Source organism: Mirounga angustirostris, unplaced genomic scaffold, assembly GCF_029215605.1.
Source record: "Mirounga angustirostris isolate CCGP_5_RB_7025 unplaced genomic scaffold, mMirAng1.0.hap1 SCAF_5, whole genome shotgun sequence".
Taxonomy (NCBI): Eukaryota; Metazoa; Chordata; class Mammalia; order Carnivora; family Phocidae; genus Mirounga; species Mirounga angustirostris.
Window position 1 is genome coordinate 459,004 of NW_026991713.1, and position 23,868 is coordinate 482,871.

The 23,868-nt window shown below is 63.1% G+C and overlaps 1 protein-coding gene across 6 annotated transcripts in view; it reads left to right on the plus strand.

Moving 5' to 3' along the window:
* The window catches only part of PLXNB2 (plexin B2), a 30,166-nt gene that overhangs the window by 4,626 nt on the left and 1,672 nt on the right, over positions 1-23,868 (plus strand). For 2 of the 6 annotated variants that reach the window (XM_064590416.1, XM_064590417.1), the window contains exons 2-32: positions 11,686-12,772; positions 13,126-13,308; positions 13,395-13,523; positions 14,083-14,183; positions 14,282-14,408; positions 14,765-14,918; positions 15,506-15,620; positions 15,701-15,809; positions 15,891-15,992; positions 16,490-16,582; positions 16,845-16,926; positions 17,007-17,167; positions 17,275-17,423; positions 17,582-17,690; positions 17,801-17,937; positions 18,073-18,243; positions 18,649-18,778; positions 18,890-19,117; positions 19,206-19,382; positions 19,476-19,615; positions 19,734-19,834; positions 20,022-20,251; positions 20,365-20,546; positions 20,856-20,922; positions 21,073-21,219; positions 21,731-21,887; positions 22,023-22,123; positions 22,210-22,294; positions 22,909-23,063; positions 23,146-23,306; positions 23,384-23,531. In XM_064590416.1, the coding sequence (XP_064446486.1) occupies positions 11,699-12,772; positions 13,126-13,308; positions 13,395-13,523; positions 14,083-14,183; positions 14,282-14,408; positions 14,765-14,918; positions 15,506-15,620; positions 15,701-15,809; positions 15,891-15,992; positions 16,490-16,582; positions 16,845-16,926; positions 17,007-17,167; positions 17,275-17,423; positions 17,582-17,690; positions 17,801-17,937; positions 18,073-18,243; positions 18,649-18,778; positions 18,890-19,117; positions 19,206-19,382; positions 19,476-19,615; positions 19,734-19,834; positions 20,022-20,251; positions 20,365-20,546; positions 20,856-20,922; positions 21,073-21,219; positions 21,731-21,887; positions 22,023-22,123; positions 22,210-22,294; positions 22,909-23,063; positions 23,146-23,306; positions 23,384-23,531 (5,205 nt within the window). In that variant the 5' untranslated portion in view covers positions 11,686-11,698. Of the gene's footprint in view, positions 1-7,020; positions 7,070-7,509; positions 7,563-8,142; positions 8,325-11,685; positions 12,773-13,125; positions 13,309-13,394; positions 13,524-14,082; positions 14,184-14,281; positions 14,409-14,764; positions 14,919-15,505; positions 15,621-15,700; positions 15,810-15,890; positions 15,993-16,489; positions 16,583-16,844; positions 16,927-17,006; positions 17,168-17,274; positions 17,424-17,581; positions 17,691-17,800; positions 17,938-18,072; positions 18,244-18,648; positions 18,779-18,889; positions 19,118-19,205; positions 19,383-19,475; positions 19,616-19,733; positions 19,835-20,021; positions 20,252-20,364; positions 20,547-20,855; positions 20,923-21,072; positions 21,220-21,730; positions 22,124-22,209; positions 22,295-22,908; positions 23,064-23,145; positions 23,307-23,383; positions 23,532-23,868 lie in introns of all 6 variants that reach the window. The other 4 variants (XM_045872278.3, XM_054506671.2, XM_045872276.3 and 1 more) reach the window with 4 other exon arrangements.

The following is a 23,868-nucleotide window of genomic DNA, read 5'->3' on the forward strand; positions in this document are numbered from 1 at the left end:
GTGGGGTGGCAGCTTGGTGGGGTGACCTGGGTGGGATGGGGGCCCAGCTACAGAGAGGTGGATTCTAGACCCCCACCCCCATTCCAGGAGTGCCAGGGCATAGGCCAGTGCTTGGGGTGAGGCCTTCTGTGGAGAAGGTGGCAAGCCCTCTCCTGCCTAGCAAGTAGGAGAAGCCGTTTAAGTCAAGCAGAGCAAGGTGGCAGGGGTGAGTGAGGCTGGGTGGTGGGTGGGAAGGGATCCAGCATGGTCCATCTGCCCTCCTCTTGGAGATGCTCCCCACAGGGGCCAGGAGACTTGAGGGCTGGCCTCCTCATCCCCCTCTTGGCATCAGGACTGATTTGGGAGCCACCCAGAGGGACCTCAGGAACCAGGAGAGGGTGTCAGGATTGGGGATTGGAGGCCAGGGAGAAGGAAGGGGGCTGGGCCAGCGGTGCTTCCTGGAGGTGGCCCCTGGTCTGAGCACAGGCTCAGCATCTTGCTGAGCCGGAGGGGCTGGGCTTGGCCGCAGGCAGCTGGGCCTCCTTCCTGGGTGCGTCCTGGGGAGGCCAGCCCCCACCTCCTCCCTGAGCCGTCCAGCCCAGCTTGTTGCCTCCCCAGCACCTGCATCATGTCACACCACCCCACCTCGCTCTGAGCTGGGGCATTTCCTTACTGGGGACTCCTAGTCCCTCTGCCCTCCCCAAACCCTGACTATTTGCTATTGTGGGGTTCTGCCTGCTGCCCCACCTTTGGCCTGGCCCCCAGACCCTGCCCACCACCCCAAGCACAGTGCACCTTGCCAGACCCCCAACCTTGCCTAGACAGGACACTTGAATGGCAGGCGGCAGCCTGGAGCCTTTCCCTGCACCTGCGTAGATGGCCCTGCCCCCGCCCTTCCCGCACAGGGTCCCACCCTCCAGACCAACTCCAGGCCTGCACAGCTCTGCCAGCCCTCTTGGCCCCTCTGGGCAGCCTGGGCTACGCCAGTGCTGGGGCCCCCCAAGACTCCTCCCACACACAGCCCCTCACGGCCCAAGAGCCTGAGTCTGGGGAACTTCCGTGGGCTGTTTGTCCCAGGGACACTCGCTGGGTGTTGTGGAAGGAGCCCTGTTGGCGGGTCCTTCATTGGCATCACAGATGTATGTGCCTGCCCATGTGTGGTCACGTGTGTGAGCGGTGGCTGGTTTGCTGGCTTGGCACAGCGCCCCAGGCTAATTGTGGGGTTCGGTAGTGATCGAGGAGGCGGGGCTGGGGTGATCGCCGAGGCGCTGACAGACTGATGGGGAGATTATAGGCCTTGCTTGCTCCTCACTTGCTCAGGCCCTCACCCGTCCGCCCCCCACGCCCACTCCTGCCTCCTGCACATGGCCCACGAAGGGGGCTCTGGGTGGGGGCTGGTCCTGGGCCAGCTGCAGGCTGCCCTGGGCTGCAGCATCCAGTCAGCTGGAAGGTGGGCCTGCAGAGGGGAGATGAGTGGGAGCAGCTCAAAGGCGGGGCAGACAGGCAGGCCGGGAGGCCAAACCTCGGGACCAGTGGCTCCTGCCTGTCATTGAGGCCCAAATGCCTGTAGGACTGCCCTCAGTCTCTTCCAGGTCGGGTGTGGGGGCTACTCACATGGAGCCCCTCTGTGTCTGCACAGCTGTCTGAACTGCTCCTCTTACCTGGGTGGTGGCTGGAGACCTCATCTGTGCTCTGGACGCCCCGCAGTGTCCGACCCCCCACCGGCCCCAGCCTTTAATCTGGCCCCTCCCCATCTCTCGCCCCCTCTTTCTGTCTCAGTCTGACCATAGGCTACCCACTGCTGAGGTTATCTCAGGAGGATGTCCACACGTGCCTACAGGCCAGGCCCATCGTGCCGGCTGTTCTACTGACTGAGGCCACTGTGCGAGCCAGGGGAGGAGACCGTTCCCGGGTCCCCAGCACACCGCAGTTCGGTGCACACAGGAAGCTGTCAGGGGCTCTGGGCCGAGCAGATGGGACGGGTCAGCGGGCCCCAGCCTGGCCTTCCCCGGGGAGCACAGGGCCTTCAGTAGAGAGTGTTGAGCTGTGGAATGTTTTGATCCAAGGACTGCTGTGCAGAGGAGGGACCTGGGGCGACCCCAGAAGGGCCTAAGCATGTCCAGATGGGACATGGTGGCTGGGACTCAGGAGGGAGGCATCAGAACCTAACAAATCCCACCTCTGGCCCAAGGGCCTGGGAGGCCAAGGAGGTTGGGGACTACTGCCTGCAGGCAGGGTCCACAGAGTATCATTTACTGAAACTGTGTTCTCGGGTTTTTCTGAGCCACCTGGACACAGTGTTAGGCTGCAGTGAGTGGGACGGGAGAGCTGCCCGCTTGCCGACGGCACGGGATCCCAGTGTGCATGGACAGCCACGACGGACAGACAGGGAGGGGGCTGGAGCACACACACCCAGGCTTTGATGAGCAAGCTCGTGAGACACCCGAGGGCGAGAGCTGGATGCAGATAACCCTGGTCACAGTGTCCTCAGGCCTCAGACAGAGTTGCTGAGAGGTCACCTGGATGCTCTCAGGGGGAAGAAGCATCAGAAGCCTGAGTGGGAGGCTGGTGGGAGGGGGATGGGAGCAGAACGGGCTGGGGTTTCCCTGGGCACATGCTCCTTAGCCTTGGGTCTTGAGCCTGTGACCTCCTCACTGCCACCAGCTACGGGTGACTTCAGGCTGAGACCCAGAGTCCAGACTTCAGGAGGCTGGGCACTCCCCCCACCCCAGGCTGGGGATGGACAGTCGGCCCGCAGTCTAGGCAGGTAGGAGGAACCTGGCCCCAGGAGCCCTTGCTGGTGGAGAGGGGGTCCTGTTGGGAGGCTCTGGTGGCGCTGACGCAAGTCTCAGGCTACGACGTCAATGTGTCCCTAGAGCCCCGCCCCGCCCCACCACGCCCCACCCCTGCCCTAGGTGCTTGTGCTGGGAGAGTTCAGCCTTCGCCCTGGTCGGGGTCATTCATGCAGGCTGCTGCTGGGGCCAAGGTGGTGGGGGACGGGCCGGCAGCGAAGGAGGAGGCCGAGCCCTGGGACTGACCCACCGGGCCAGGAGGACTAAGGCAGGTAATGGCCGGTCGTACGCTGGGCTGAGCCAGACACCAGGTGAGCGCTCCGCGGCGGCGGCTCCCCTTGCCCACGTGACGCCCGCCGCCGTCATTGTCCGACCCGCCGGCGCGTCCTGGGGTCCCGGGTGAGGCTCGAGCGCCGCCCACGTGCTCCCTCCGAGGGCGCGCGCGGGACGCGGGGCCGTTCCCAGGTGACCGTGCCGCGCGCTCCGGGGAGCCCGGCGGGGACGCGGCCAGGGCGGTTCCCCATCCCCCCACCCTCCAGCCGACCTCTGACCCGGGGCACCCGGCGGGCGGGGCTGGGCCCGCAGGGCCCCGGACGTCCCGGGGCGGGGGGGGGGGGGGCGCGCTGGGCGCCCACCCCTCCCGGGCAGGTACTCCCCACCCCCCCACCCCATCCACGCCCCTCCCTCGCGCTTGTTTGGAAAACAGCCGAGGCTCGGATTTGCCGGCAAAATCGCCGGCGTTTCGGCCTGTTTTGTTTCCTCTGATTTGTTTAACGCTCCCCACTAATTGCAGATTTGCATTTTCGTCGGGAGAGTTGAGGCCTGGTCCCCTGGCTGCCAGCTGCCTGGCGGGGGAGGGGCGACTCCCTGGCTTCTCACGTGGCGCTTTGCCGCCCGGAGGCTGGCTCCCCGCCCGACTGGGGGTTCCTGGCACCTCCACACGGTGCCAGGACACCCCCCACGGTTGGGGGGGCAGTGGGCTGTATCTGTCCCCACCTGGCCTTGAACCGCCCCCCCCCCCTCCCAAACCTCCCTTTCTCTGTGTCTGCCTGTGCCTGAGTCCTCATCTTGGTCTCTGGGCGCCTCTTCTGTCCCCCTTGTCCTATCCCAGCCCCATCCAGGTTCCTTTCCGGAGCCCACAGGTCGGCTGGCCTGGCTAGGGACAGCCCCCAAGCTGGACCCCACCTCCACCAGGCCTAGGTGCTGTGTATTGTTTTGATTTCAGCGTTAAGAAATGGCTCAGTCTGTGTTGACTAGAGAACAGTGGCCTGGACTTTGGCCGGCACCCCAGACAGAGCCTTCCCTCAGGTGGAGCTGGGGGCTGTGGAGGGGGAAACTGACAGGCCCCAGCTCTGGAGCCCGGTGTGGAGTGAGGACTCTGCCCTTCCTGTTTAGGGGCCTTCTGTTGACCTTTTTGGGGGTGGGGGGTGCAGAACCTGCCCATGCAAGGGGCCAGTTGCCCGTGACTTAGAGGAAGACAGAACCTGCGGGGAACCACAGGGACCCATCTGGCAAGAGACTCTTACTGCTTCCTGCTCAGGAGGAGGTGTGGGGGAGAGACCTGCCTCCCATCCATGCTCTGACTGGGGCAGGGAATAGCGCCATGTGTGAGGCTTGGGGATCAGCCGCAGGGGCACCTGTGTGTTCAGCCCCTCCATTTGTGATGCCATCAGCTTCCTGGTTCACTGGGCTCAGGCCCGCAGGTGCCCATCAGCCAGCTCCTGTGTTCAGATGTGCTCGTGGCAGGCCTGTCAGTGAAGGCTGTAGACCGCGGAGGATGAGTGACCATCCTACAGGGCCAGGTCAGGGTGGATATCTCGAGATTCTGAGGGATGGGTAGTTTTCTGGGCAAGGTGTGGGGGAGAGCAAAGCAGAGACATCAGAGTCACCCAGAGTACCACCCCCACTGTAGGCACAGCCAAAGCACTTCCACACATGGATTTGCTTACACTTCACGGCAGTTCACTGAGATCGATTTTGTGATTACCCCCATTTTACATGGGGAAACTGAGGCACGGTGTAGCTTTGTAAATAACCCACATCACCAAGATAGAAATTGACAGAGAGCTGGCGTTTGAATCCAGAAGTCTGGCTCCAGGGGTGCCTGGCTGGCTCAGTCGGTGGAGTGTGTGACTCCTGATCTCAGGGTTGTGAGTTCGAGCCCCAGGCTGGGTGTAGAGGTAACTTAAAAATAAAATATTTTAAACCAAAACAAAAGACAAAAGTCTGGCTCCAGAGTTGTGCCCTTGAGGCTCTTCCGTGTGGCGGTGTTGGGTGTGTGTGTCTGTGAGAGACTAGCCATGGCCTCAGTGGCCTGTGGTTGCACAGGAGAGTGGCCTTCCTGAGGCAAGAAAGCCTGGCTGTTGGGGGAGGGATGGACTAGCTGAGAGAAGCTGGGGCCCCAGCAGGATTGGGTGGTTGAGAGAGGCATCCTTTTTTTTTTTTTTTTTTTTGAAAGATTTTATTTATTTATTTGACAGAGACAGAGATAGCGAGAGCAGGAACACAAGCCCTGGGAGTGGGAGAGGGAGGGCAGGCTTCCGCTGAGGAGGGAACCCGATGTGGGACTCGATCCCAGGACCCTGGGATCACGACCTGAGCCGAAGGCAGACACTTAACGACTGAGCCACCCAGGCGCCCTGAGAGAGGCATCCTTGAGTTAGGAAAGGCCCCAGGACTTGGTGGCTGAGGAAGGGAGAGGTCCAGGTTTCATTCTGCAGGAAGTTTTGGCTGGAGGAGACTGATGTTGGAAGAAGAAATCAGTGGGCTGCCTCTGGGAGGGTCTGAGAGTAGGACCCAGCAGGGTCAATCAGGGTAGGTCCCTGGAGGGGGTTGTGTGCCTGTGGGGGCTGGGTGGATGAGTGTGTGTAGGCTCAGGAAGAAGGTGTCCCTTGGAAGAGGCCAGCCTCTCTTGGATTTGCCTGCCCCAGACAGAAACACACCACCCTGCCTGGGGGCTGGGGATTCCTAGGCATGCCCCGGGTTGAAGTTCAGAGCAGACACACACACACACACACACACCCCTGTCTGGGGGCTGAGGACTCAGGCAGGCCCTCAGGGCATGCCTGAGTCCTCAGGGTGAACTTCACCTCAGGGTGAAGTTCAGAGGCTAGATGGAGGAGGTTGAGGCATCAGGCAGAGAGGCACACAGAGGCCGGCATGCTGTCCCTTCAGGTGGGAGGTCTGCATGAACTGTTCAGTCCATGTGCTGTGGACCCCAGCGCAGTTTCCACCTGTGACGGCCACAGCCTCCAGGCCAGGCCAGCCCCTGCTTTCTCAAGAGACTGCATCATACTGACGCCCAGTGGTTTGCCCCCTGAATTTGCCTGTGGAGTGGCCCTTTGCCCCTTTCACACAGGCTGCATTCACTGCCCTGCCCTCCTTGCCCCAGCTGGTCTCCTTGGATCTGCCATAGGTCCTGCCCGGGTTTGCTCTCCAGGAATGTATGTTAGAGTGTGCCGCACAGGACTCTGTGGGATGGGGGTGGGCAAGGGCCTGGGCCTTGTGGAGGAGGTGTTGGAGGCACAGTGGTGAGGGTGGGGGGCAACCGGTCTGGGAGCCAAAGGGGGGAGCAGGAGTGGCTGAACCTTGGATGTGGGAGGGGCTGGCATTGGCCAGGAAAGATGATTGGGTCCAGAAAGCCATATCCTAAAGCAGAGTGGAGCTGGAGGGGGTGGGCTAGGGGGAGGCAATCATTATCATTAGGTATATACCCCTTTTTATTTAGACAATATGTGAATATATCTCTGTAACATTTTTTCAAAAATTGGTAAATGAAGTTATTTTGCTATCCCAGTCCCCTCTTCCCTGCCCCCAGGCTTTACTACCATTTTCAGTTTGAAAGAAAGCTTCTAGAACTTCTCAGCAATTAAATTGATGTCCACATACACGCCCATGGAGACACATGGGCTCCTGTACCATGGCAGCCCCTGACATGTCTAGGCTCCGTGGAACTCAGCACAGACCTCCCCCGTGTGGGCCTGGTTGGGTTTTTTTGGAGGGGGGGGGGAGCTCTGGTTGGATGCTGGGTAGTTGCTACATTTTCATCATGATAAACCATGCCAAGAAGTATCCTTGGACAGGTCTCCCCCGTGGATGTACATGGATATTTATGGAAGATGATAGGGTACAAGAGCAAGCTTTACTGAGTGCTACAGTGTAACAGGCTCTCTGGAGGCTTTCCTGAATGAATCATGTAGTCCTTACAGACTCCTGGGGGGAGTTCACTAGGACTATCTCCATTTTACAGATGGGGAAGTGAGGCAAAGAGAAGTAACTTGCCCAAGGTCACACAGCTAGTAAGTAGAATTTGGGGGTCCGGGGTATGCTTATTTTTCAGAAAGCAATTTATACTTTAATCAAATATATGTAGCTACTTTTAAAAAGGTAGCTGGTACCAACAGACTTAATAATGAAAGGGAGCTGTTCCTCGCCCTGTTTTTCCCCGGGCCTTTTTGAGCAGAGAGAGGGATGTGTCAGGCTTGTATTCTGGACAGACCAAGTGGGTGTGTGTGCTTGCGGTGCTGGGCCAAGGGACCTGGAGGCTGGTGTCTGAGGGAAGGGCTGTGTTGGGAGCAGGGTGGAGGAGGCAGAGGAGGTTGGGGGTTTCCTGCTCCAGGTGGCAAAGGCCAGATGAGATCTCTTGAGTTGCTGCCCCCCCCCCCCCATATGGAGCAGAGGAGATGGGGGAGGCAGGCCAGGCTTGTGGTCAGACCACTGTTGCTCCTTTGCTTCCTAGAGAATCTTGATGCGGGCCCAGAGCAGAGACTGAGCTGGACGACTGGAGCCTCGGTGAGTGGAGGCCGGGCCCCACCTGGGGAAGGCAGTGGGGGGCTACGGCCACACAGTGAGGCTAGAGCCTTCCACTGGCTGTGGGTGGTGACCTTGAGGCTCTGGTCTGGCTGGGCCCAGTGTGCACAGACCCAAGTGCCCTGGGACGCCTGGGTGGCTCAGTTGATGAAGCCTCCGACTTGATTTCGGCTCAGGTCATGATCTCAGGGTCGTGAGATTGAGCCCTATGTCAGGCTCTGTGCTTAGTGCAGAGTCAGCTTGAGATTCTCCCTCTCCCTCTGCCCACCCCCCAAGTGTGTGTGTGCTCTCTTGCTCTCTCAAATAAATAAATCTAAAAAAAAAATATGTCCTGCCCATGGGGGCCACTCCCAGCCAGTGCCCCCACCCCCTGCCCCCAGTTCTCTGAGACCAAGCTTTCCTTGGGAGGGTGGGCTCTACAGTGAGCCTGGCAGGAGAGCTGGATTCTGGAACGAGGACTGGGAATTTGGGCTTGGGGGAGGAGTGCCTGTCCAGACATTTTCTGGGCCAGCAACAGGCCGGAGTTTGTGCAGCTTTTTGGAAGTGCACCTCCGGACTTCAGCCAGGAAGAAGGCCGTCTGATGCCCTTAAGGAAATCCCCGCCAGCCCCGGTGAGCCAGGGGTCCTGGGGCTGCCTTCAAAACAGGAAGCGCCCGTTCCAGGAACGCCAGGAACGCCAGCGGCAGGAAGCTTTGCTGGCTGTGCCTGGCGCCTCCCGCACGGTGGCTTGAGCTCCCCGGTCAGGTGGGTCACCCTTTGCTCCGGGACCTGCCCAGGCAGGTCACCTGAGGCTTTGTTTATCCAGGAAGTGGGGTGGGGGGAGCTGCTGCCTCTGGAGTATGACCCAAGTCTCTCCTGCCACCCTGGATGACTTGGGCTCAGCCTGGGTGGGGGGTGAGTTTGGACACTGGGCTTTAAGCCTCACTCTGCCCACCACCCAGAGGGGTCCTGGGGCAGGAGTGTGGGTGGTGAACAGCACGGTATCTGGATCAGCTTTAACGCCTGTGGCAGGATCTGGTCCAGCTCTCCCTGATGACATACCCAGAAGTTTGAGCAGTTACGGTGTAAGACCTGGGGGGCCCTGGGGCAGAGGACGAGGCTGAGGGAGGGTCCAGGACAAGCTTTTTCAGAACAGGAGTGCCCCAAGAGTTCCCCCACTTGGTCAGCTATGTCTTTGGGTCCTGGCCCCGCTTACAGACCAGCAGAGGAGCCCTGGGCTCCTTGGGTCCACGTGGGGCGATCCACCCGACCACCGACCGCTGCCCAGGCCACTGCCGACCACTGCTAACTGCTCCCGGGGTGGCCTGGACTCTGGCCCCGCCCCCGCGCCCCGTCCCCGCCCGCCTGCACTCCCTCCCTGGGCCCCGGGAACATTCCATTCATTCCGAGCTCCAGCAGGCCGGTGGGAGCCGACAGGGGGCGGTGACGCGGGGACCCGGGTGAGCGTGGCCGGGTGGGGGAGGGCCAGCCTGGGCAGGAGGCCGAGGGGCCGGGAGGCCCACGTCCCCACCCCCTTTGCCCTAGGCGGCGACGCAGAGTGGACTTTGGGCCCTGACACTGCGCTAAGGGCGGGGGGAGGGCGAGGGGGTGGGTCTTTGGGTGCTTTCCTTCCCCGGGAGGGACGGCGGGGGGTGGGGGGGGGAGGGACTGTACCCGCGGGCACCCAAGCGGCCAGGGTGGCCAGGGCCTGGTGCGCCTGGTTCTGCGCAGTCTCAGAGTCAGGGACAGCCCGGCTCCGCGCTGGGGATCTCCCAGACTGTGCTCGCCTCTCCCCCAGAGAGGGGTCTGCAGAGGTAGGAACCCCTACCGTTCAGTGGGATGCCCTGAAGGGCTTGTGAAATCTTTCTATCTCTGACTAAAGCCGTGACCATCTCCCCTATCAGGGGTCACCCTGGCTCTCCTCCTACCACCCTGCCTTGGGCCACCTTCACTTCACCCTGGTACTGCCCAGCCTTCTGCCCCAGGCAGCCAGGGTCTCCTTACCAGGTCCCTGCTGTCTCCCCTTCTGGACATGCTCCAGGTAACCTGTGGGTAGCCCCTTTTCCAGTGGTTGGCGAGGAGGGCATGTGAGGTCACCAGGGGCCAGGCAAGAACTCTGCACTCCAGTACAAGGTGGGGGTTCCCTGCAGGGGCAGCAGGGGCCCTGCAGTGATTCTGAGGTAGAGAGGGCTTTGTCAGTTGGTTGCTTCTTGGTTATACTTCCTCGAGAGGTTTGAGGAAGGTTGTGGATACTCGGAACAGAGGGATGCGGGGGGATGGCGAACAGCCACAGCCTGGGGCCCGAGCAAAGAAGGAAGCCGGCTTGGGCGCCTGGGTGGCTCAGTCGGTTAAGCGACTGCCTTCGGCTCAGGTCATGATCCTGGAGTCCCGGGATCGAGTCCCGCATCGGGCTCCCTGCTCGGCGGGGCGTCTGCTTCTCCCTCTGACCCTCCTCCCTCTCATGTGCTCTCTCATTCTCTCTCGCAAATAAATAAAATCTTAAAAAAAAAAAAAAAAGAAGGAAGCCGGCTTGATGGAAGAATCACAGGTTCCATGAGAAAAAGCCAATTCGTTCCAGTAAACACAGCTTTGCCCAAAGCCAGTGCTCCAAAGAAATGTCTCCTCAGATGCTTTTCTGCCTTCCTGGAAGAGATGGACAGGACACGGGGCAAGTCAGGATGTGGACGGGGTAGTAGAAAAGAGATTGTTTCTCGGGGGAATAAGAGCCTATCCAGGGAGGTGGATGAACCAGCTCCTCTCCAAGGGCAGTGTGGGCTGCACTAGGAAGTCTGGGAGGCCAGGGCCTGGGCCCTTCATTCCCTTCTGCCATCCGGTCTGGCCCCACTCAGGCATAGGGTAATGCAGGTCTGCCCTAAATGTCATGCCAGACGCAGGCAGATTACAGTGGATGCAAGGGTGAGCGCTCATGCACGCATCTGGAGAGGGCACTTTGGGGTGCCAGCAGAGGATTGTACAGGGGGTTCTGACCAAGACAGAGCAGGTCACCCAAGGTGGGAGGTTTGGGACAGCCCCAAGATGGAAGAGGCCTAGAGGCAGAATGGCCCTGCCTGAGTTTCCCGAGATCCCTGTGTCCCTGAGTTGGGGAGGGAGAACCACATACGCTCTGGTCCTCTCATCTGGGGACACTTTGTCTCACCCTGGCTTTAGCAGCTCATCCCTTGTACACATGGACACATGCGTGGGCCTGCGTATGTGCAGGAACGTGCCCAGACAGACACCTGCACAGCGGCTCAGCCTGCCCCAGCCCTGCAGGCAGCACACTCACTGTAGACTCCAGGCTCTCCCCCTCTCGGAGAGCTGGTGGATTCTGGAAATTCCTCCCAGGGTCCTGCTTCCTGTGTGCCTACACCTGAGTGTCCGCCGTGGGGAGCGCATAGGCAGGGTGGACGGACTGTTGTGGGTTCCTCTGCTGGTTCACCAGGGGGAGGTAGGTGGGGAGGCAGGGCTGAGCTGAGGTCCGAGTGGCTCTGGTGGGCAAATATAAATAAATGTGTGCTGGGGGCACGTGGCAGAAGAGTGTGCAACTCTTGATCTCGGGGTTGAGTTAAGCCCCATGTTGGATGTAGAGATTACTTTAAAAAAAAAAAAAGTGTGTGCACCTTCCCTAATCCACACCGTTGGTTCCTCCTTTCCACTGGTTTTCTCTGTGTCTCTTGGGAGAATGCACCATGTGCAGAGAGTCAGATGAGCAACAGGTGTGCGGTTTGCATGTCCAGGGCCTGTCCCCTGTCAGCCGGGGCTTGTGCTCTGGGGCTTATGGAGCCCTGTGGTCACAAGGTGTGGGGAGGACACCTGCGTGAGTACCTGGGAGACTGTGTAGAGGAGGCGCTCCACTGCCTTGGAGGTGGGCCTGCAGGTGCTTTGACCCTGGTCAGTAGGTTGGGTTATAGGTTGAGCTTCTTGAGAAGGGCTGGGAGTCAGTCTCCTTGGAGAGGAGGACGACAGGGGGGCGGGCATTCCAGGTGTATCCTGCACGGCCCTGACCCTCGCTGGCCTGTGTTCTCGTTTTTTGGGCAGGGTCTGGAGAGGCCCTGGAGGGGGTGCTTCCTCTGCATGGGGGGCTCCTCCAAGCGGGGACTCCCCTGACCCTTCTTTCTTCCCACAGGGTGCCGGGGGCGATGGCTCTGCCACTCTGGGCCCTGACCCTCCTGGGCCTGGCGGGCGCAGGTGCAGGCCTGCGGCCCCGAAAGCTGGACATCTTCCGCAGCGACACCGAGCTGAACCACCTGGTTGTGGACGAGGCATCGGGCGTGGTGTACGTGGGGGCCGTGAATGTGCTCTACCAGCTGACTCCTGACCTGCAGCTGGGGCAGCAGGCGGTCACGGGCCCGGCCCGGGACAATAAGAAGTGCACGCCGCCCATTGAACAGAGCCAGTGCCACGAGGCTGTGCTCACCGACAACACCAACCAGCTCCTGCTGCTCGACCCGCCCGGGAAGCGCCTCGTCGAGTGCGGCAGCCTCTTCAAGGGCATCTGTGCCCTGCGTGCTCTGAGCAACATCTCCACCCGCCTCTTCTATGAGGACGGTAGCGGCGAGAAGTCCTTTGTGGCCAGCAATGATGAGAGTGTGACCACGGTGGGGCTGGTGAGCGCCACGAGCCCTGGTGGTGAAAGGGTTCTGTTCGTGGGCAAAGGCAATGGGCCCCACGACAACGGCATCATCGTGAGTACCCGCCTGCTGGACCGGGCCGAGGGCAGGGAGGCCTTCGAGGCCTACACGGACCACGCCACCTACAAGGCCGGATACCTGTCCACCAACACGCAGCAGTTCGTGGCTGCCTTTGAGGATGGCCTCTACGTTTTCTTCGTCTTCAACCAGCAGGACAAGCACCCGCCCCGTAACCGCACGCTCCTGGCTCGCATGTGCAAGCAAGACCCCTTCTATTACTCCTACCTGGAGATGGACCTGGAGTGCCTTGACCCCAGTGACCCCCAGGCCCCTGCCTTTGGCACCTGCTTGGCGGCCTCTCTGGCTGTGCTCAGTACCAGCAGGGTGCTGTACGCCGTCTTCAGCAGGGATGGCCGGGGCGGTGGGGGGCCCCGTGCGGGCCTCTGCCTGTTCCCGCTGGACGAGGTCCATGCCAAGATGGAGGCCAGCCGCAGTGCCTGCTACACTAGCACCCGGGAGGCGGGCCGCGACACCTTCTACAAGCCCTTCCACGGCGAGATCCAGTGTGGCGGCCACGGGCTGGTATGTGGCCTGCGCACCTGCTCCCACGGCCGGCCCGGCCTGCGTCTGTGTGGGTCTGCGTGTTGCTGCTGCGCCTGCGTGTCCCTGACCCCCAGCTTGTGGGGCCCGGGGGCGGTGTGTGTGAGGGGTCACTGTGTCGGGTCCGCCCCGCGGGCACTGCTTCCAGGGGTCTGATCAGTGCCAGGCCCGTGCTGGGCATCGGCCATGCGGTGCCTGCTTGGGGGGGTCCCTGATTCCACGGACCCTTGGTCCTGGGGACGTGTGTGGGGCCCACAGGTGCCGGGATCCCTCGTGGGGAGGGCATCCGGAGCAAGGGGATGTGTACCCAGGGCTGACGACACCATGGTCCGCAGGGCGCCAGTGAGAGCTTCCCGTGTGGCTCTGAGCACCTGCCTTACCCGCTGGGCAGCAGAGACGGACTGACAGCCACGGCCGTGCTGTGGCGTGGCGGCCTGAACCTGACAGCCGTGGCGGTGACCGCGGAGAATGGCCACACGGTTGCCTTCCTGGGCACCTCCGATGGCCAGGTCCTCAAGGTGAGGCCTGGGGCTGGGGCAGGGAGGCTCCCGGGGGGCCATCTGCGCAAGACCCCCGTCTCACGCACCTGCCCTCACACCTGCAGGTCTACCTTGCCCCGGACGGCAGCTCCGCGGAGTATGGCTCCATCCTCGTGGAGATCAACAAGAGAATCAAGCGGGACCTGGTGCTGTCCCCGGATCTGGCCAGTCTTTACGCCATGACCCAGGACAAGGTGGGCCTGTGGATCCCCTGGAGAAGGGGCCTTGGTGGTCCAGGCCACTGTGAGAGGCCTAGAAGGGGGTGGGGGAGGATGGGAAGACTTCCCAGCGGCATCTTGACCCTGTCTCTCTCTAGTGCCTTCTTTGCGTCTGAAACTTGGTTTTGTCTGTGGCCCTGCCCCAGTTCCATTCTGACAGGGGCCCCCCAGTTTATTGGGGGGCTGGTATAAGAGCCCTTCAAGGTGGTCTTGGGAGTATCCAGGTCGGCCAGGTGCCTCTTCCGGAGAGTGGGGTTAAAGGGCCTGAGCTGGCGCGGGGAGGCACCACAGCCGGGACCCCCATGATTTCTGGGACCCCACATTATCCCAGGCCAACCATAGCCACAGGGTAGGCCCATTCCAAGCCTGGAGGGCAACTGCTGCTGGACCCTCACCAGCAGGCCTTGCATGGGTGTCAGGCTTTTAAGGCTCAGAGAGAAAGGTGGGATCAAGCCCATGACCCCAGGAATACCGGGGCCGGACAGGCAGGTCCTCGTGGCTGCCATCGTCCCACTCACTGTCCTGTTGCCCTCAGGTTTTCCGGTTCCCCGTGCAGGACTGTCTGAGCTATCCAACCTGCGAACAGTGCCGCAGCTCCCAGGACCCCTACTGCGGCTGGTGCGTCGTTGAGGGACGGTGAGTGCCTGGTACTCCAGGGGTCTCAGCCCTGCCCTGGGGGGTCTGGGGGTTTGGTTGACTAGTGCCAGGACTGAGGCCACCCTCTGCCCCTGTAGATGCACCAGGAGGGCCGAGTGCTCACGGGCTGAGGAGAGCGGCCACTGGCTGTGGAGCCGTGACGAGTCCTGTGTAGCCATCACCGGGGCCCAGCCACAGAACATGAGCCGACGGGCCCAGGGGGAGGTGCGTGGTGGGGGTGGGCAGGGGTCGGGGGTCGGGCAGAGGTGGGGCTCCTGCTGGCCTGGGGCTGTTGGGTCGTCCAGGAGTACCATGGCGTATTCTCTCTCTCTCTGGCCTGGGCTCTGGGCACTGAGCCTGAGGACAGGGAGCCTTTCCTTTGTTGGGTTCCCCTGGCCCTTGTGACCTGGGGGGGCCCCATTCTAGGAGTTGCTGGTGTGCCCCCCAGGGGCCTGTTCTTAGTGCGATGGGGCCTTTTCCAAGGGGCCAGCTTATGCGCGCACACAGGAGTGCCAGAGAGCAGGACTGTGGGCAGATGCCCGGGGCAGAGGTCCTGGTGTGAGCCGCACGCCCTTCCCCAGGTGCAGCTGACCGTCAGTCCCCTCCCAGCCCTGAGCGACGAAGACCAACTGCTGTGCCACTTTGGTGACTCACCAGCACACCCTGCCCGCGTGGAGGGGGATGCCGTCATCTGCAACTCCCCACGTACCATTCCTAACACGCCACCCGGCCAGGGTGAGGCCCCCATGCAGCTGCTGGGTGGGCACCTACGGTCCCAGGGGTGCAGGCTGAGGTGGAGAGAGCACCTGCCTGGCTGGATCGAGATGGAGGCCCACAAGCGGTTCTGGTTCTGGAATCCCTGAGCCGTGGGTGTGGGGGCCGTGTACTCTTGACACCAGGGGGCTGCCCGGCTTTGGGCATTGCTGTCCATGCTGAAGCCCCTCACGCCTCCCCAGCCCCGTCCAGCTTGAGATGGGTGGGGCTCTGAGTGTGGCCAGCGGAGGACAGCTTGCTGGTGCAGCAGGGGCCCGGCCGTGCTCTGCTCCAGGTGCTGAGGAACCACGACCCTCAGTGCCTGTAGGGACAGAGAGAGGGTCCAGGAGCCCAGAGCTGGGAGCCGGCGCTGGAGCCGAGATCTGATAGCGCTGGTGGGCCCAGCTGAGCCCAGTGCCAGTCACAGACCAGGGATTCCACCCTGGGCCCGTGGGAGCTGCGGTGGGGTGAGGATTTGGCTGCAGAGGCCCAGTGCCCGCCTGCCCCCACCATGCCAGCCCTGTGTGCTGAGGCCCCTGCCTGATGCCGTCCCGATCTCCTGTTTACAGACCACGTGGCTGTGAACATCCAGCTCCTCTTCAGACGTGGCAGCATCTTCCTCACTTCCCATCTGTACCCCTTCTACGACTGCCGGGAGGCCATGAGCCTGGCGGAGAACCTGCCGTGAGTGTCTGGCTGACCCAGTGTTCCCATTGCCCAGTCCCCACTGTGGGCCCCGCACTCCTCACCACCCTCTCCCCCAGGTGCATCTCCTGCGCGAGCAACCGCTGGACCTGCCAGTGGGACCTGCGCTACCATGAGTGTCGGGAGGCCTCCCCCAACCCTGAGGATGGCATTGTCCGCGCCCACATGGTGAGGGGCTGTGAGCACCCTGCAGGAGCTGGGCTGCTTGGCCATGGCCAGGCAGCCCTTCACCAGCCTTCTTCTCTCCAGGAGGACAACTGCCCCCAGTTCCTGAACCCCAGCCCACTGGTCATCCCCATGAACCACGAGACGGATGTAACCTTCCAGGGGAAGAACCTGGACACAGTGAAGGTGGCAGGAGCTTGTGGGGTGCTGCCCTGGGGGCAGGGCCTGCCCAATGAGGAAATGCCTGGGGGCCCAACAGGGGCCATGGGGCTAGTGCAGTGTCCGAGCGGCTCGTTCAGAGCCATTTTCCTGCAACACCAAAGTCCAGGTGCCTGGTGCGCATTCGAGCTTCCCCTGGCTCGGGACTCAGCACACGAGGGAGGTGCTCCACGTGTATTTGGGGACAGAAGGCAGCAGAGAGGCATTCGAATGGGCCTGGAGAACATAGGCAGAGAGCAACAGACGAGTGGGTTTGGGGTGTTGAGTGCTGGGCAGCTGGGACGCTACTTGGTGAGGCGGGAGCAGGGCCGTGCTTCGGGGTTGACTGAGACGGGTCTGTCTGGGAGGGCCGGGTGCTCAGTTGGGATGGGAGTGCCCGACTGATGGGGGTGGGGCACAGAGAGGGTTCGGGGAGGGCAGGGTGGGAGGCCTGGCTGGGCCGTCCTGACCTCACTGCCTTGTAGGGCTCCTCTTTGCACGTGGGCAGCGACCTACTCAAGTTTGAGGAGCCAGTGAGCACGCAGGAACCGGGAACCTTCTTCTTTCGGACCCCAAAGGTGTGGCTCCCAGGGCAGGCGGGCCAGGCTGCTGGGTCCCGAGGAAGGCCTTGGGGGCGGGGTAGGGGATGCAGAGGGGGGGCCTTGGAATGTCTGTGTGTCCTGCCACCTGCCTGGAATCAAAGTGATCCTTTGTATGTCTGAGGCTCCAGCTTCCTGCCACCTGGAGGCCTCCCCCTGCTGCCCCTCGGCTGTGGGGGACTCCGTGGGCCAAACTAGGGGTGGGAGCAGGAAGGACAGTGTGTCCCTGCGTGTCCCCCAGCTGTCCCATGATGCCAACGAGACGCTGCCTTTGCACCTGTATGTCAAGTCCTACGGCCAGAATGTCGACAGCAAGCTCCAAGGTGGGTGGGGTGGGCAGCTGGGGCTGGGTGGGGAGCAGGAAGCAGGGTGGCCCGCTGACCACTGGCTGCTTCCTCCGCAGTCACCCTCTACAACTGCTCCTTTGGCCGTGGTGACTGCAGTCTGTGCCTGGCGGCCAGCCCCGAGTACAAGTGTGTGTGGTGTGCGGGGCAGGGCAGGTGTGTGTACGAGGCTCTCTGCCTCAACAGCACCTCCGAGTGCCCAGCACCCGTCATCACCAGGGTGAGACCTTGTGCCTGCCTGGCGGGGAGGGTCCCCGGCCTGCCCGCCTCCCCCGCACAGCCCCGCCTGCCCCAGCCGCTGGGTCAGCTGGGCTCTGCCAATTCCAGATCCACCCTGAGACGGGCCCACTGGGCGGGGGCATCCGAATCACCATCCTTGGGTCCAATTTGGGGGTCAGAGCAGAGGACGTCCAGAGGGTGACCGTGGCGGGCCAGAACTGCGTCTTTGAGCCGGAGCGCTATTCCGTGTCCACCCGGTGAGTGGGCGGCCTGAAGCCTGGGCTCCACTGGCTGGGCTGGGGGGGGCCAGGTGATCCGGGTGGGCGAAGAAGGAGGACGGGATGCAGGCGTGCGTGGGTGCCCAGGGCTCGCACACCCACCGCTGAGTGTCCCACCTTGTCTGTGAATCACCCAGGATCGTGTGCGCCGTAGAGGCCGCCGCGGGGCCCATCACAGGGGGCATCGTGGTGGACGTCAGTGGGAAGCTGGGTCACTCACCACCCCACGTCCAGTTCACCTACCAGGTAAGGGCCTGGCCTCTCGACCATTGAGGGTCACGTGTTGATGTGGGGTGGGGTGGGGTCGAGGCTCCAGCGCCCCAGCCCTGATCCGAGTGAATCTGTTGCTCCTCCAGCAGCCCCAGCCCCTCAATGTGGAGCCAAAGCAGGGGCCACAGGCAGGCGGCACCACGCTGACCATCAGTGGTACCCACCTGGACACAGGCTCTGAGGAAGACGTGCGGGTGACCCTCAATGACGTCCCGTGTAAAGTGTGGGTGTCACCTGCGGGCTGGGGCTCTCTGGTCTGACCCTGAGTCTGCCCTGGAGCGGGCCATAGAGCCAGCCTGACCCACTGACCCCCTGGCCTGGGGCTGGGCTTGACGCTGACTTGCAACCCCCCCCCCAGGACGCAGTTCGGGGCACAGCTCCAGTGTGTCACTGGCCCGCAGTCCGTTCTGGGGGAGCTGCCCCTGGAGATTTACTACGGGGGCTCCCGGGTGCCCAACCCTGGTGTCATCTTCACCTACCGCGAGAATCCCGTGCTGCGGGCCTTCGAACCGCTGCGAAGCTTCGTCAGGTGTGGCCTCCGTCTCCTCCCTGGGGGCAGTGGTGCTACAGGACCCCCCACCACCCCCACCCCCTTCCGCTACTTCCCAGGCACTCTCTGCCTGCCGGGCTTATGAGGATGTGGTAGGGCTGGGCCTCCAGAGAAGCCCACTGCACCCCCAGATCTGCTTCCTTCCGGAAACCCAGATGGGCAGCGCTCCCCCCACTTCTGACAAGCGCTGGCAGTGGTCACAGTCCTGTGCTCAGAGCTTGACCCCCAACCCTGTCTCAGCCGCATGGATACCCAAGAGCAGAGTGGGCTTGGGGACTCCAGACCCTGCCCTCCCCCAGCCCACCGTGTGGCCAGCATCTGGGTCGGGGAGCTGCTTGCCGAGTCATGCCCACTCAGGCACGGCCTCCCCGCCCCCGTCCCCAGTGGTGGCCGTAGCATCAACGTCACGGGGCAGGGCTTCAGCCTGATCCAGAGGTTCGCCATGGTGGTCATAGCCGAGCCCCTGCAGTCCTGGCGGCGGCGGCGGGAGGCCGGACCCCTGCAGCCCGTGACGGTCAGTCTTGGTGTTGGCGGGGGACTCCGCTCCAACGTGGCCCGTTCAGCAAGTGCAGGGTAGGGATGGGGCCTGGGCCACGCGGCCTGACGGCCTGGCCTCGGCCTGCAGGTCGTGGGCAAGGAGTACATATTCCACAACGACTCCAAGGTCGTGTTCTCGTCCCCCGCGGTCCCCGAGGAGCCCGAGGCCTACAATCTCACTGCACTCATCCAGATGGACGGGCACCGGGCCCTGCTCAGGACCGAGGCCGGTGCCTTCGAGTACGTGGCCGACCCCACCTTTGAGAACTTCACGGGGGGTGTCAAGAAGCAGGTCAACAAGCTCATCCATGCCCGGGTGAGGACTGGCCACAGCCTGGGGGGTCCGCAGGGGAGGCAGCCCGAGCTCTGGTCCCTGACTCCCTCCTGGTCACGGGGACCCGCAGGGCACTAATCTGAACAAGGCAATGACGCTTCACGAGGCCGAGGCATTTGTGGGAGCTGAGCGCTGCGTCATGAAGACACTGACCGAGACGGACCTGTACTGTGAGCCTCCGGAGGTGCAGCCGCCCCCCAAGCGGCGGCAGAAGCGGGACACCACACACAACCTGCCGGAGTTCATTGTGCGTGTGGTCACGCGGGCGCAGCTTGGGCTGGGGTGGGGGCACGGAGGGGCCCAGCCACACGGTCCTTGCTGAGCCCGCCCCTCCCTGCAGGTGAAGTTTGGCTCCCGAGAGTGGGTTCTGGGCCGCGTGGAGTATGACACGAGGGTGAGCGACGTGCCCCTCAGCCTCATCCTGCCGCTGGTCATCGTGCCCATGGTGGTGGTCATTGCTGTGTCTGTCTACTGTTACTGGTGAGCCCCTCCCCCTCCTGCCCGGCCCTCTGGCCACGCAGCCAGCACGACACCGAGGCTCGGAGCCATCGGGTGGCCTGCCCCCGGCCAGGCCCCGTCAACCTCCCTGTGCCGGCAGGAGGAAGAGCCAACAGGCAGAGCGTGAGTACGAGAAGATCAAGTCCCAGCTGGAGGGCTTGGAGGAGAGCGTGCGTGACCGTTGCAAGAAGGAGTTTACAGGTAGGGTCGCCTGGCAGGGGCAGGCAGGATCTTCGGGCTGCCCAGACCCCGGGGTCCCCAAGGGCACGTCTTGGGGACTGGAACGCAGGGGAGGACGACCTTGAAAGAGGCTGCATCCGGAGAGGCAGAGGTGGGCGGGGTGGCCGGCGGTTGGCGGCTGGGACGCCTCACCCTGACCTCCCCCCAGACCTGATGATCGAGATGGAGGACCAGACCAACGATGTGCACGAGGCAGGCATCCCCGTGCTGGACTACAAGACCTACACCGACCGCGTCTTCTTCCTGCCCTCCAAGGACGGCGACAAGGATGTGATGATCACGGGCAGGCTGGACATCCCGGAGTCGCGGCGGCCTGTGGTGGAGCAGGCTCTGTACCAGTTCTCCAACCTGCTCAACAGCAAGTCCTTCCTGGTCACTGTGAGTGGGGCCGGGTCTGTGCGCGGGTTGGGGAGGGGCAAGTAGAGCCTCCGGCCGCGGAAGGGACACTGGGCCAGGGTGCTCACATGGTCTTCGGCTGGGGGCCCTCGCAGTTCATCCACACCCTGGAGAGCCAGCGTGAGTTCTCCGCCCGCGCCAAGGTCTACTTCGCATCCCTGCTGACCGTGGCGCTGCATGGGAAACTGGAGTATTACACAGACATCATGCGCACGCTCTTTCTGGAGCTCATGGAGCAGTACGTGGTGGCCAAGAACCCCAAGCTGATGCTGCGCAGGTGTGTGGGCAGGCTGTGTGGATGGAGGTGGGGGTGGGACGGGGCTGATCCCAGCACCTGGGCTGCCAAGAGATGGAGGCGGGGAGGAGGCACGGCAGGGCACAGCAGTCTCTGCTGGTCCCCTTGGCATCAGCTCTTGGTACGATGGGGTGCAAGATGATGAGTCCAGCACGTGGTCACTCCAGGCTGTGTGTATGCATTCGGATGGGGACCCAGGGCCTGGGCAGGCGTCCTGTGGGTGCCTGGAGGAGCCAGCTGGGCCCCAGGGCACTGAGGGATCCCTTGGCAAACACCTCTTTGCCTCTGCAGGTCTGAGACGGTGGTAGAAAGGATGCTGTCCAACTGGATGTCCATCTGCCTGTATCAGTACCTCAAGGTGGGTTCCAGGTGGCCGGCCAGGGTTGGGGCAGGAGTGAGGTGGTGCTCTCCCCGCCCTCCCCCACACGCCCACATGCCTGTGTAGCATCGCCAGGTGGGTCCGGCACGGTCAGTTCCACCACGGCTGAAGTGCCCTCTGTTGCTCCAGGACAGTGCCGGCGAGCCTCTGTACAAGCTTTTCAAGGCCATCAAGCATCAGGTGGAGAAGGGGCCAGTAGACGCTGTGCAGAAGAAGGCCAAATACACCCTCAATGATACGGGGCTGCTGGGGGATGACGTGGAGTATGCGCCCCTGGTGAGCCCGGCGCCGAGGGAGGGGCTGGCGTGGGTCTGAGAGACTCCTCTCGGTGTTGCCAAGTTCTGGGCCAGCCTCAGTCCCAGAAGCTGGGTGCTGTTCGTGGACTCACATGGGCCCAGCTGGGTTCAGGCAGGCGTTGTGAGTCGCCTGAGGGGGTCTCTAGAGAGAGGCTCTGTGTGTCCTGGGCACCTGGGTCTGCTGCAGGCGTGTGTGGGGCCTGGGCATCCAGGTGTGCCTGGTGGTGAGCTTGTGTGCACAGGTGGGAGACAGCGTGGGGCACGTGATGCCCAGGAGTCGGCGCTCCCTGAGCTACTCTGTTCTCTGTCCTGTTGAGCCAGGGCTTGGGACAGGGCCAGGCCAGGCCGCCCCAGGTGTTCTCAGGGCTCAGAGCCACCCCCGCTCCTCCACCTGAGGGTGTGGCCATGAGGGCCCCGAGGCTGCTCCCACCTTGGCAGGCAGTGAGAGCTAGGGCCCCCACACTGGCTCTTCACCCCGTGTCCTCTGGCAGACGGTGAGCGTGATCGTCCAGGATGAAGGGACCGACGCCATCCCAGTCAAGGTGCTCAACTGTGACACCATCTCCCAGGTCAAGGAAAAGATCATTGACCAGGTGTACCGCATACAGCCATGCTCCCGATGGCCTAAGGCTGACAGTGTGGTGCTTGGTGAGCAAGGCCCCTGGGTCCCCTGGCGGGGGGTCCTGCCCTCGGACCCTGGTTGGGCAGGTGGGGTGCAGGGACAGCTGGAGGGAGCTGGGTGCCGTGCGGCTGGGCTCCAGGTGTCGTGCCGTGTCCTTCCAGAGTGGCGTCCTGGATCCACAGCCCAGATCCTGTCAGACCTGGACCTGACCTCTCAGCGGGAGGGCCGGTGGAAACGCATCAACACCCTGATGCACTACAACGTGAGTGCTGGTGCTGGGGCATGGGGAGGGCCGGGCTGCCCGCCTTGAGTGGGGGCGAGGCCCACCCTCACGATTGCGTGCGCCAGGTCCGGGATGGAGCCACTCTCATCCTGTCCACGGTGGGAGTCTCCCAACAGCCAGAGGACAGCCAGCCGGACCTGCCTGGGGAGCGTGAGTCCCCCCGCCTTTGCCTCGGCCCTTGTGGGCTCTGGAGGTCTGCGTGGACCAGGGGCCAGCCACCCTGTGCCACCATGGCGGGGTGGGGGCTGCTGAGCTCCAGCCCTTGTCCTTCAGCGCCCCCCCGCTGCCCCCCCTGCAGGCCATGCCCTCGTCCTTCAGCGCCCCCCCGATGCCCGCCCTGCAGGCCATGCCCTCATCCTTCAGCGCCCCACCGCCCCCCTGCAGGCCATGCCCTCGTCCTTCAGCGCCCCCCCCCGCCCCCCTGCAGGCCATGCCGTCGTCCTTCAGCGCCCCCCCGCCCCCCTGCAGGCCATGCCCTCGTCCTTCAGTGCCCCACCGCCCCCCTGCAGGCCATGCCCTCGTCCTTCAGCGCCCCACCGCTGCCCCCCCTGCAGGCCATGCCCTCGTCCTTCAGCACCCCACCGCCCCCCTGCAGGCCATGCCGACGTCCTTCAGCACCCCACCGCCCCCCTGCAGGCCATGCCCTCGTCCTTCAGCGCCCCATCACTGCCCCCCCTGCAGGCCATGCCCTCGTCCTTCAGCGCCCCCCCCGCCCCCCTGCAGGCCATGCCCTTGTCCTTCAGCTCCCCCCCGCCCCCCTGCAGGCCATGCTCTCCTAGAGGAGGAGAACCGTGTGTGGCACCTGGTGCGGCCGACGGATGAGGTGGATGAGGGCAGGTCCAAGCGGGGCAGCGTGAAGGAGAAGGAACGCACCAAGGCCATCACGGAGATCTACTTGACCCGCCTGCTCTCCGTCAAGGTGGGCCGCAGTGCACATGGGCGCTTGCTGCCGGGCCAATGCCCGCCGGGCTCAGCTGAGCCCTTCCCCTACACTCCTGCAGGGCACGCTGCAGCAGTTTGTGGACAACTTCTTCCAGAGCGTCCTGGCGCCCGGGCATGCGGTGCCGCCCGCGGTTAAGTACTTCTTCGACTTCCTGGATGAGCAGGCGGAGAAGCATGACATTAAGGATGAGGACACCATCCACATCTGGAAGACCAACAGGTGGGAGCTCCTCCGTCCTGCAGCCCACTCTGTCCCAGGGTCTCAGCGGCCCCTCACTCCCTGTCGCTCTGCCTCAGTTTACCACTCCGGTTCTGGGTGAACATCCTCAAGAACCCTCATTTCATCTTCGACGTCCACGTTCACGAGGTGGTGGACGCCTCCCTGTCAGTCATCGCCCAGACCTTCATGGACGCTTGTACACGCACAGAGCACAAGCTGAGCCGCGTGAGTGGACCCTGCAGGCCGCTCTGGCGGGGTGGGGGGGTGTGGGCGGTTGCTCAGGAGGCGTGGAGGGACTGGGTGGGGTAGTATCCATGGGTGTGTGGGGGTGGCCTGGGGAAGCCGTGGCTGTGATGGGGGTGAGGAGGTGAGGAGAGGTCAGTCTGGGGTGTGGGTTCAGGAGAAAGGCAGGTGGGAGGTAGAGGGCCGGGGGCAGAGCCTGGCACCCCCCACCTTCACTCGTGGGAACCCACAGAATTGGAAGCCCCCCTCCTGTCTGTGCTAGGCAAGGGTGGCTCCCCGGTTGGGCCTCTGTCCCCCACACACCTTTTGTCTGTTGTGT